Source organism: Lupinus angustifolius, chromosome LG09 (genome assembly GCF_001865875.1).
Source record: "Lupinus angustifolius cultivar Tanjil chromosome LG09, LupAngTanjil_v1.0, whole genome shotgun sequence".
NCBI lineage: Eukaryota > Viridiplantae > Streptophyta > Magnoliopsida > Fabales > Fabaceae > Lupinus > Lupinus angustifolius.
Genome location: NC_032017.1, coordinates 17,546,373 through 17,559,855, shown reverse-complemented (window position 1 = coordinate 17,559,855; position 13,483 = coordinate 17,546,373). Strand labels below are relative to the sequence as shown.

Below are 13,483 nucleotides of genomic sequence, written 5' to 3'. Positions count from 1 at the left end.
ATATGTTTATTTGATATATTTTGAAATTCTTTTCTAAACTGCCATTTTAACTAAAAGAATTTTACAAAAAGGTAAAAATAAATAAATAATTGAAATACAAGTTACACGAGTCCCTTAATAAAATCACAAGGTGGACTCAAACTCCACAGTAGTATCTGGCAACCACTCTGGGCCTTGGATAAAGGTCTGCACTGTGAACTTCACTGCCTCATCATCTGTGAGAGTGGGCTTATAACCAGCCCATTTAACCCTTTGGGACACATCTGCTCCTGGCCCACTATTCTGGTATTCAGCATAAGATATGGTGCTTACGGGATCCACATTAGGGACCCAACTAATCCAACCCACTGGTTTCAAGAATGACCCAATATCAGTTTGCATGATGATAGTGGTGGAGAAATCTTTCCAAGGCCTGCCAAGGTATGTTGGAGCTGTGAGAATGTCATTATCAAGAGTAGTGATTGTTGATTTCTGAATTACAATCCCAGTGTTCTGGTTGGGGTCCTTCTTGCCCTGTGCTGTGATGGTGTTGAACTGGTTTGACATTGGCTGCCTAGGCATGATTTTGCAATTTTGAAACACAACAGCCGCGTTCCCAAATATGAAGTCAATTGTGCCTGTAATGTCACAGTCGCGGTAGAATTGGCGGTTGGAATGAGCATAGAGAGTATCCTGGAAGCCCACAAATGAGCACCTGTAGAAGACAGATTGATCCGAACCAGATCGTAATGCCACAGCCTGGTGCTTTTCTGCACCTGCAGTGTTGTGGAAGCCTATGTCTTTGGCAATGAATCCCTTTCCCTTCACAGCTACATAAAATTTCATACTTCTGGTAAGTACTTTGTAGTATACTAGTATTCAATTAGTTCATATATCTTAGAAATTAATACATAGCAATATTGAACTGTTCTATTTCATATCAAAATATGTCCTTGTTTGTAAGTTGGGTTATACCCCATGTGAAATGGCAATTGGGGGATTTTTGCAAAGAAAATGTTCACTGAGGACAGGTCATCTAGGTCTAAAACCATGCCAATTGTCTCAATATTTCATATCATACATATGATTAAGCATATTACTTAATGTGAGAGTTAAACAGACATCCACATGGAAGACTATACACCATGCATGTAGCGAAAATATCCAAGCAATATGAATTTTGGTGGGTCAAAAAAGTAAAGATGCTCCAGGGTGCATGGGGCACACAGGCAACCAATTTTTAAGTGAGAATACTTGAGAGCACAGATCGGTTTCACATGATGATATTGAATCCATGTGGTTTCGCCAGACAAAGAAGACATTTTCCCACTAAACCTCTTGCAAATAAATGACTTCAATCAGACTTGTTTTTTCCATTACAACAATAACAAGCAAGTTGAATTCTAAGAAATTCCTTCATTTCTTAAGTTCAGCACCACATGTAATGTCTCCCACGATCAAATGATGCAAATTCAAATCACCTTTTATAAACGCACTCTCCTGCACTTTAAGAGCCATACCTCATAGTTCAATTAATTACTGCTTAGCATAAATCCACGAAATCAACCAATAGCTTCTATCTTGTTAAAAACCAATATCTTTTGTTAATAATCACTTAATTTCTATTCAATATCCATAAATGATATCATGCACGTATATAACTAAGCTTGATAAATTCATAATTAGTAATAAAAACCAGCATGAAGCAAAAATATCCTCAATCTCTCAAACAACTTAGTGAAACTAGCAAATTCTTTTTGCTGTGTGCCTATAAAAAAATTCAATTATTTAATAAGGTAATATAATAAATAGAGAAATTAATACCGAAAGTGGCGGTCTCAAAAGTTGGGGTGCCATCCTTGAAGTTCCGGCTACCGGAGACTATGGTCTTATCCTTGCCGTCACCGATAATCATCACATTCCATGAATTCTTATCTAAATCAATGTTTTCAACATAAGTCCCTTCCTTCACATGCACCACCAATCTCTTCAAACTCTTTTTCTTTACCAACTTCAACGCTTCCCCTATCGTCTTGTACTGTCCACTCCCATCTTTCGCCACCACCACGTCCACCGACGCCGTCTCGTTCGTCTCCAGAAGCCTCCTCTCCGCCAACCCTATCCACGCCGGAAACTCCGATTCTTCAAACCCTAACAGCCTCCGGTTCTGAATCGGCGCGTCGAACCTCGAGAGAAGCCCTAGGATTCTCGTCACAATGGCTAAACTGTTGCTAACGAACTCGGTGGAGTTTCTCGTGGCGGTTTCCAGTTCACTGAGAACACCTCGCGAGGCGGTGGAGTTCAGTTCATCGACGGCGTCGATGCATGTCTCCTGGTTCGTCATCACAGCGCTTAGCCAAGTTTCCACGTCGCTGATATCCGCCGACGGTAACACTCTCCCGGCGCCGGAGTTTCCAATCGAAGAGATCGAATCATTGAGTTGATCCAGCGCGTCTTCGAACACCGTTCCGCACACATCAATTGCTTTCTGAAGCAGTGGATCGATTTTCTCATTGTCACGAAGCTTTGAAATGAAGCTAGAAAGCTTCGAAACTTCATCAATGGCGACATGAAGAGAGAGTTTGAAGAGTAGTTTAGGATCTGTGGTGTTCGCATTCGGGAGTGAGGAAATAGCGGAGAAGCATGAGTTAGGGAACTGAGTCACGTCGCAAACCGCTTTGAGTGACGCGGCCGGAGTTAACTCGGGCTGGGGAACCGAGTTAGAAGAAGAAGATGATGAGGTGTTGCGCTTGTGTATGATAATTCCTGCTACAGCAGCTACGATCACCGTTAATAGCACTATTGATGAGACTATCAGGATTATAAGACGCTTACGTGTCTTCTTCTGAAAAGCTTGCTGCTCCACCTCATCTACTTTACCGTAGCCCTTGAAGGATTGGATTGAATCCATGAAAATAAGTGAAGTGACAGTGTTCAATGTTTTTTGGGGTTGGGTTTGGCTTTTTGAAGCTTTGGATGCTTTATATATAGTGGGGGAAAACAGGGTGTCCTTTTTAGTATTTTTGCTCTTTATATATATATCCTATGATGATTTGAGATAGAAACTTTGTGAGATGCTTCTTTGTGATTAAGAAAGAAGAATATGAAAATAAATTCGTTTTTTAGTAGAGAATTTAATATCATTTTAGAAGGATTCATCATGGTGTTTAGTAAATTAATTGCATAAGCATTCATCTTCCATTAATTATTCCTTGTATTGTTTGTTTTTATGCAGCTTGTAGCTTATTTGTTTTTACAACCAAAAATATTATTTCGTCCTATGAAACTAATTCTATTTTGAGTGTTTGATTGTCTTTTCAATACGTATTGTTCACATAAATTGAATCATTAATGTTTTTAAGAATTTAACGAAATCTTAAATCAATACACCATACTATAAGTTTAAGAATTTATTAATTTTGATACACGGTTTGCCAAATGGCTAGTGGAATGAGGAGCCGCGGTTTAATAATTCATTTCATGGTGCAAGCTGAGCTGTGAAGTGTGAACTGTGAAGAGAGGGACTTCTTATTCTTAATTCGAAATATGGTGCATGTCTTAGTCGAACTACCAAACTACAATCGAAAGTTGATTATGCTTATTAAAAAAATGGTTGCTTTTTTCTTTATTTGTTCCTTAAAAATATTAGAATCTATTTAATTTAAGAAGTTGATTTATTCGTATATTAGAGAGGTGATAGATAAATCATTTTGAGTTTGTTCATAGGAAATTAATTTCTCTACCAATGTGATGTGTTTTGAAAACCATGTCAAGTTTTCATTTAAATGTCTCAGTATGTCAAGACAAATTAGTATCTCACTGTTCCATTGATACTTAAAAAAAATGGTAATGAGAAAATGTCAACCAAATTGAAAAGCTACAGCCTAAAGAGTATTGTAGCCATTAACAAAATCAGCCGGATCTTAACAAATGTAAGAACTAGACACCGCTTATATTAGGATCATTTGTTCCAAAAATCTATGTCACCTTATCCTTGTTCAATAGTATTTCATAATATATAAAATATTGATTAATTTTTTACAATTTTTTTTAATTAAATAATACATTTTGATTGGCTTGAGATACCAATGAGGACCATATATCTTCATTTGATACCATAAGGCAATTATACATTAATGTCTGTCCCACTTTTTTAATTGGATCATATGTCATAGGGGTGAGTAGAACCCAGCCATACCCGCTCATCCAGCACGGCCCGATCATGATCAGGTCCGAATAGGATTGGGTCTGATCGATTTTAGGGCCAAGTTTGGGTTCAAAGAATAAATACGATTAAAATTTTTGGGGTCGGGTAGAAACCAAGCATGACCCGACCCATCCCGTCCCATGGTCACTCACTCATCGTGTTTGTATGTGTTCTTATTCAAATGTGTATAGAGTAATGATACCCTTTTGGTCGAAAGTGTCATTTATTCTTTAATTTTTCTATAATATATACATGATTAATAATATATATATATATATATATATATATACATATATCATTTTATATATCAAACTACATATTCATATTAATAAATAATATTGAGAAGTCTTTATCTAAAATTGGTATGCATTATATTTAATCAGGTTTAGGGTCGGGTCAGGTTTAAAGACTGACTCAGTCTCTATTTAGGGTCGGGTTAGCTTCGGGTCTAGGGCCGGGTCCATGTTCAAAAAAGTGACCTGACCAATATTTAGGGTCGGATAAGGACAAGCCTGAACTCGTCCAAACCCAGTCCATGCTCACCCCTAATATGTCACACTATATATGTTTTGGGAGGATTGTTGTTCCATAATCAGTGTCATTTTATGTGTCATAAGTTATGAATGGTTAGAAAAATACTTAAAAATTAAATTTTAACTTAAATATATTTTATCAATCAATCACAAAGTCATAGTACTTGAAGTGACACTAAGTATGAGACACAGTAGATGTCCATCCTCTATTTTGTGAGCATTCGTCCCACAAATTCTTTCATTGCATGTATCATTGTTACGTGATTGGTTGAAAAAATATATTTAAATTAAAAAATTAATGATTAACTTTTTTTAACAATCATAACCAATATCACATATAATGATATAACTTGTAGGATAATAAATGTGTACCTATATCTTTTAAATTTGTTTAGAATGTGAGATGTGACTTACTAAAAATAATACACTAGGTAAAAAATAATGTTATTTATAAACTTAAACATCTAGTATTTTAAGAGAGGGAGAGTTTTTGTTTTTTGTTGTTAAGAGTAACATTATCATATTATTATAACTAAAATAATAAAACTATCTTAGTTTCTAGATTTTAATTCATTTTATTTTGCTTTTAAATATGTTAGATAACTTTCTAAATTTATAGCTCTATCTTATTTATTTTTTATTTTTTACACATCTTAACAAATTTTAAAAAAATTAAGAAAATAACTTTTGTTATCCCTCTTTAGTTGTACACAAAATTTATCTTCTGTATACAACCAAAGTGGTTAATGTGCATCAACCTAAATTTGATTTTATTATACCTTCACAAGTCTATATCATAATTTAGACTAATACATCCAATTTAGTAAGACTAAATGCATAATACTTTAGAGAAAACTTAAAAACGAATAAAAATATATTATAAAAATATGTATTGCCAGTACTCTTCTTCATCGTTTTCCTCCCCTTTTGGAATCCACTAAATCCCCTATCTCTAATATGCAAGTGTTTTTTTATATTATTACACTGTTAACAAATCATTTATCATTAATTTATTAACTATTATTGTCTATCAAATAAAAGTAATATAACTCAATAATGGATGATATATTAACGGTGTAAAAAAAATCACCATTAGTACATAAGTTTTAAACTCATTATATTATAGGGCTAAAAATGTTGCGCTTTTAAATTAAAAATGTGTGTGTGAATAAATGGTAAAGGGTATTTAGGGATGTCCAAAGCAACTAAACGTTTTGGAAAACCCAAGTACGCACTTAGCCGTTTGAATATGCTAATCAAAATAAAATATGATTTAAAAAAATGTTTTAAGATAAGGAAGGATTTTCTTTTTACATTAAGTAATGTGATTTTAAACCAAATTGAGGGTGTCAAGATAATAATAATAGTTTCAGTACCTAATAACTACTTCATTCTTATTTAAATTTTACACAATGTTTTATAATTTAATATACATTCTCTAAATTAAGAATAACATTTACTCTTTTTATATAATGGTAAACCTAATTCATAATAATAACTAAAAGAATGTTCCCGTGAAATAAGTATTTTTAATAAATAAGAATCGATATTATATGAGGAAAAATATTCCTATTTCAACAAGAATGATCATTGGAGATGCTATAAGGCTATTTCATCTTGAGCATACAAAAATAAAATATATGGTTGACCCAACAATCAAAGATAGTTCTAATATGTGAAACATATCTTAGTTCATACTATTTATTGACTATTAGTATAAAAAATTGGTAACCAAATACAGAATGAGAATTTCTAAAAGTCGTAGTGTCATTGTACGACTTCTGTGCATTATTAATTTTGCGTACAAAAGTCTTGGAACACTTAAATGATTTCTAAGCTAAAAAGTCATTTACTTTTTTTAAGACTTTAGAATAATTTTTTTCAATATACAATATTCATGTTATCATTTAATGACTTTTGAGTAAGACATTATGTTTTATTAACTTACTCAGAAGTCATAATATAGCAACACTACTTTTGTACAATGGAAACGAACCACTCAGAAGTTGTAAAACAGGTAAACAACTTTTGGGCATGAACTTTTACAACACAGAATTTGTGAATGCCTTTTACAATTCCATGCATGAGATTTCTACTGAGATACAAGTTAAAAATTAATGGTTGAGATTTCTAAGCAAATGATTCAACTGTTGATAATCAGTTCCAATCCATACCAACTATCTCATAGTTCACATGTTAGCATCCGCCCCAAACAAAAGGTTTGGAGAACCAGTCTAACCCAATGTTGCTGCAAACTGGACGTACAATTGCTTCGTTTTTTCTACTTTTCTGCTATGCAAGTTTCACAAATTTGATAACTTGGTGTAACTTGCAGCATTAATAAAGGGAAATAGAATGGAATAGAAGAGACAAATCAATGCTCCATTGCTCGAAAGTTTTTTTAACAAATAAAATGAACGGTGTTGAATCCCGGAAATAAAGTCAGACATTTAAGACAAATGTAAGTTTTTTTCTTATTGACAAAAATGTAAATCTTATAATTAAAATACTAAATAAACATTATAACTCTTCCAAAAAGAAAATGATATATCTTCTTATTAATCTTCTTACCCACAAAAAAAGTGACATGTCTCAAGTTGATACTTTATTTATTAGTGATTGGTTTACAAGTGACATATATTATTTTCTTATGAGTAGGATGATTAGTAGGAGAGTTTTTAGTAGGACGATATAACCTTACTCCTTCCAAAACATTAAAGATAGTATAGAAAAATTATGGAATATTGTGATGAACTCTTCTCTATGTATTATGAAATAAATATTACATTTTGAATGATATAAATTTATGCAGACAACAAAACACATGCTAAAATTTATGACTCAATCACAGTTACAGCTCAAGTGAGAAAGGGAAGCCCGTAGAGCCCAACCAACTAGAGCCCGCAATGAAGCTTCCAGTAGTAAAAGCCTGGGCCTCAGCATCACTAGTAATAACCTTAAACCCTTTCCATGCAACCCTCTTTGAAGTTCCAGCACCAGGCCCAGTATTCTGATACTCTCTATAAACCAAAGTATCCAAAGCAAAGTTTCCATTCCACTCATGCCACCCAACAGGTTCAATCACATCACTTATTATTGTTTGCATGATCACAGTTCTAGAATATTCCTTCCAAGGCCTACCAAGATATGTAGGGAAATTTTTCTTCACAGGGTCTAAATCTTGGGTTGCACCAATCCTACATTTTTGTATTACAATGCCAGTGTTTTGGTTAGGATCAACTCTTCCTTGTGCTGTGACCATGTTCTTTTGGCCTGAATCAGGAAGCCTAGCATGGATATCACAATCTTGGAACACTACAGCTGAATTACCAAAGATGAAATCTACTGTTCCTGCTATGAGACAGTTTATGAAGAATTGTCTATTTTTGTGGACATAGAGAGTGTCTTGGTATGCTAATATGTCACAATTATAGAAGGCTGAGAAATCAGCACCAACTCTTAGGGCCACAGCTTGGTGCTTTGAGGGACCAGCTGTGTTTTGAAATGTTATATCTCTAGCTAGAAATTGTTCACCAACTATGGCTGCAAATCAAAATAGGAAAAGTTAAAATATGTTTTTGTTAGGTTTACACATATTTGGAAAGTTGAAAGATACTGAATACAATAAATGTTAGTGCATGTGAGTTGTATATGAGGTGGTGGGTTCATTTTCAAATTAAAGGAGTTCATACTCATTGCAGTAAAAGTATATTCAATTTTGTTGGATGATGACATGATATACTGTTGTTATATTAGAAAAAGTAAAGCACAACAAAAGGTTATTTAAATTCTTGTTGTAAAGTAACGAATCTTTAATAATGAAAATATTGATCCATCGAGGTGATAACTTTCATCAACTTGCAAGTTTATAAGTCTACTTTGACAGACAAAATATAATTGGCTTAAATTTTAAATTGTTCATCCCCATGATAAGAGGCACTTCTAATGCAAATGGGTCTATCAATAAACAGAAATTGTATAAAGTTTCGGAGCATTATTTTGCTATCTACCACCCAAAAAATTACGTAGACTGAAATTATGGCTCTAGATCATAGGCAAGAGTGATAAAACTGTAATGGCATACTTTGAATAAGATACTAAATCCTAGTAAAAGTTTAAATTTCATATTGTTCCTAGAGTTAATATCTACAATTATGTGATACTATATGTCTCTGTCTTGGACCTCTGGTACATGTTTAATCTACTCAAATTATTTCTGTAATAAAAACTACAAGCATGCACGGTCATGGGTCCCCCATAGGTTTCTTTTCTTTGGATGACAAGTTGAGAAGATAGTGTCAAACAGCTAGATCCGTACAACTACAACTATGTTACATGTATGATGTGAGTAAGTATCTCTCAATTAATTGAGATAGGTACTACAAAAAACAATACTATAATAAGATATTTTTATTATTTTATATGTAATGAAATAACACTTTTGACATTGAAAATACATGTAAAGTCATGATTCTTGTTAGTATAAGGCCAAATGAAAGGTAATCAAATTAATATAATGCCATAAGGGCACACCCATTAAGAAATCCAAAAATAAGAACAAAGTATTAAAAACACATATTTTAAACTATAAAATCGTCATTTTCAATAAAAAAAATTCTATATTTGTCATGTTAACTAGTACTTTAAAAACACATTAAAAAATTTCTAACAATAATTAGAGAAAGGGAGATTAGAAGATAGTGAAAGGGTGGGCCAAAGATGTGAAATCAAAACGAGGGAAAACTTAATTTATGGGTACATTTTTGTATAAAGTGCAATGCATATTCTCGTTTTCCTGCATGATTGTAGGAAGAAACAGGTAGAGGGAAGCATCACGGAATGTTCGTGCTTCGTGCCTTGAAAATTCAATCTTCAAAGTGGAGGTGAAAATGCCAAGAAAAAGACAAGCCAACCATAATGCAATATTTGTTGATGAATGAGTATGTTAAATATAAATTCATTATACATAAAAGCAATGATTCTTAATATATTTATTAAAATAAATTATCATTCATTTCAAAAGAAATTAGTTATTTATCATAATTTATATATATACTACTAACTCAATATAACCTTTATACAGTGAAACATTTTATCAGAAAGTTAAGCAAACGGTCCAAAAAGGTGAACTCATTAGGATGTTTGTAAAAAAAATACTTTAACAAATGATGAATTATTTTTTGATGGGTTTCGAGATAATGCATGTTCTTGAACTCTAGACAACAAAGATTGGCACATATGACAAGATTGGAGTGAGCTAATTAAGTTAGATTGACAGGGATATGTCTAAACCGAGAACAGTAAGAAGTCAGAAACCATGTGCATGATGACTCATTTGATTCACAACGGTAATGTTTTCTTGTCTTTGTTTGAAGAAATATATATCATAAAATTATGGCGAAAAATTAGGATAAAACTATGATCTGGCCCATAACTTTTGTTGTTGGTTCTGTTGTCTTATGGCTGGGTCCTCCATATTTAGGGTCAATTATGCTAGTTGTTAAATGAAGCTATTGATTAAACATTTACACTACAACCTTTTCAGCTTGACTTGGATGAAATAAACCACAAAACAAGTCACAACTCAATGTCTACTAGAATAAAATTATCTACAATTAAAAACATTTGTGGTTGAACAAATAATAATAATTTTGTATGTCTTGTATTTGACATTTTTTACCAAAGACTAGTTACTGGTTACTATATATTATATAAAATGAACAAGAACTACATTTTTACTTGCATATCTTTAAAATCAAATTAGTAAATAAGACTTAATATATAAGGGAAGGGGATCTAATATCTTCAAGTTTGTCCCAAATCAATCACAATAAAACAAAAATAAAAAAAATCATAAATGTTTAATTTTTTTAATTGATATGATATATTATAATTAGTTTTGAAGAGACATAATCAAAAAGATCAAATACTTGCAAAGTATATAAGTGTAAGAAGACCTTTATAAGAGTGAATGAGAGTAAATTAATGAACTCACCGACAGTGGCAGAGTGGAAGGTTGTGGTGCCATCAATAACATTTCTGCTACCAGTGATAATAGTATTTGTTCTACTATCACCCAAGAACATGATATTTGTCTTCTTCTTTCCCACTTCCACATTCTCTCTATAAACCCCTGCTTTAATCCTAATCACAAACCTCTTCTTGCTCTTCTCAGGTGCAGCAGCCACCGCCGCCGACACCGTCTTGAAGTCCCCACTACCATCTTCTGCCACCACCACGTCTGCCTTCACTGTTTCCGCCTGCAAAACAATAATGTTGATTTTACATCACTTATGAGACAATATATATCTTTCTGAATTCTTTCTATTATACTGCCAGGTTGCTAATTAGTAGGTTTCAATTGTTAAATTAAGGATACAAAAGTCAATTTGATTAGTGAGGTATCATTTTAATACCGGTAGATAAACATGTTGTTAATCTATAATCGAACTTAGAACTCAGAAATGACAGTATCATTTTAATACTGGTGGATAGATAGGATACTACTACATTTCCCAATCCGTAATCGAGTCCTGAACTCACAACTAAGTTAAAAGACCTTATTATTCAATTGAGATATAAAAGAGAGATTTTTATGTTTTAAAACCCCGAGAATTAAACATATCAAATTATCAGGTATAATAATGCAGTAGTATTTTTTAAATTTGATAGTTGAATAAAAGAACTTGCCTGCAAAAGCTTCCTGTCCCCGGTAGAAACCCACTCCGGCCACTTAACCTCGCCGTCCTCCTCCTCCATCAGCTTCCTGTTGTTCTTTCCGACGGCCATCATCTTCTGCTCGTAGTTAGCTATATCCTTATCAGTCATATTCTTTGTCATAGCCAAAGCATTACTGCACAAGTGTTCCACATGAACCTGCCCTTCTTCCAGAACCTTCCTCACCTTCTTATCATCATCTTCATGCGAGAACCCATCCAAGCAAGTAATTTGGTTAGTAATGGCAGAACTTATAACAGTTTTAAGATCATCAGCATGCTGATACAGTGTCTTCTTGTTAGGATAAAATTGAAGATCCTCATGAGCTTGTTTCAGTTCATCAAGTGTTTCATCTATGTTCTCTAAGCAATCATGGAGTGCTGTTTTCTCTCTCTCAGTGAGACCCTTTTGTGTTTTTATGAGATTCTCTACTATGAAGAAGTTGTGTTCAACGGCTCTTGTGGTAATGTTTAAGGACAATTCTATAACATCTTTGTGGGTGGAAACTTTGTGAGTAACACCTGGTTCTGATGATATTACTGAGAAGCATAGTTCAGGGTAGAATGTGGAGCTGCATGCACTTTTGATTATGGTGTGGGAATGGTGAGAGAGTGAGAGTGAAGAGGAAGCATTGTTGTTGTTGTTGTTGGAGTTCTTGTGAGAGTTAACTCCGGCAACAATGGCAACAACGGTGGTAACAAGAAGAAGAGTGACAAAGAGAGATAAGAGGAGCTTCTTTTTGTTCTTGCCGGAATATTTGATTCCGGCTAAGACTTGTTTGATGTTGGTCATTGAAGAGAGAAAATGGTTGTGGTGAAAGAAAATTGGCAGAAGGAAAAGCGAGTTATATAATATTTTGAGTATGAGGCTTTACAGAGTGATTAAAGGGCTCAAGACTTTTCAGTCATTTAAAGTAACAATTTTTTTTGTACTTATGTTTGAAGCAATCAAATTTAATAAAATAATATTAAAATATTATTTTTTGTTTTTATAATTTTAATTTTTAAAATAAATGAAGCTTTCTTATTAATTTTGGACATTAAATATAACATGAATGAAGATATGTGATCCTCATCAGTATACATAAGGATTAATATTATATTATTTTTAGGGAAATAGTCTTTGATGATATTTATATTTGTGTACATTTTTTAAATTTATTATATTATTTAATACCACTTTCTTCAAATATAAGATAGATAAATGTTCCCAACAACAATCTCTCATTTTGGAATGGTGCAAGTGCAAGCATCAGATCATGTGATTTTATAAACTAATATGTTTGTGGTGTATGTTTACCCAAAAACAAGTTATTAGAGTAAACCAATTTAACAACTAACTTGTAATAAATCAAACCATTTATATATTTTTCTTATTTTTCAAAGTTTATCTTTGCACATCTAAAAAAGCCTATCCAAAAATCAAATATCAACTAAATATTATCACAATTTGGTTGTCAAACTAAAATTATGTAATTTTTCTCTATTTCAATGTTACCATTCAGTTTGGAACATGTTGAAGGAGATGGTTTTGGTTTATATCCTAATCCTGGACCAATAAAATAATGATATAAAAGTTTGATATTATATAAGATCAAAACTTATTAAAGATTGTCATCTACTTAAAAAGAATAATCATAAAAACATAAAATTATTTTTATATGTTACATGTTAGAAAGTGATTAGTTAAAGATATAAGGACATGAACTCTTTAGAATAGGTGATCTTTGTTCTAAGACTAGATGAATTTCTCTTGTCCAAATGGCAGGATAGCATAAAATCCTATTTCGAGATAAATGTTCCCGATAATATTATGTATGTATGGTTGATTTGGATCATATAGATGGAGGGATGTTCCCAACACCTTGCTTTTAAAAAACTATTCTAGAAACTTGAATTTTCTATATTAAATTTTTTCTATGCTTCTATACTAATTTAATAGTATTTTGTCAAGTAATAAATAACATATCTCATTTAATTTCTCATTAATTGTTATATCATTGAATTAATATAAATGTATATAAAACTTTTGGTACAGAAAATTTAGA

The 13,483-nt window shown here is 32.6% G+C and overlaps 2 protein-coding genes across 2 annotated transcripts; both read right to left on the bottom strand.

Moving 5' to 3' along the window:
- On the bottom strand, positions 1–2,905 carry LOC109356594 (pectinesterase 3-like). Its single transcript, XM_019599992.1, has 2 exons — positions 1,804–2,905; positions 1–809 (listed from the first exon to the last, which is right to left on the bottom strand). Exons 1-2 carry the CDS (start codon positions 2,888–2,890, stop codon positions 124–126), a joined length of 1,773 nt encoding a protein of 590 aa, XP_019455537.1. The 5' UTR covers positions 2,891–2,905; the 3' UTR covers positions 1–123.
- On the bottom strand, positions 7,480–12,289 carry LOC109356593 (pectinesterase-like). The gene is made up of 3 exons (XM_019599991.1): positions 11,410–12,289; positions 10,715–10,979; positions 7,480–8,262 (listed from the first exon to the last, which is right to left on the bottom strand). The coding sequence occupies exons 1-3, from the start codon at positions 12,226–12,228 to the stop codon at positions 7,571–7,573; spliced, it is 1,776 nt and encodes a 591-aa protein (XP_019455536.1). The 5' UTR covers positions 12,229–12,289; the 3' UTR covers positions 7,480–7,570.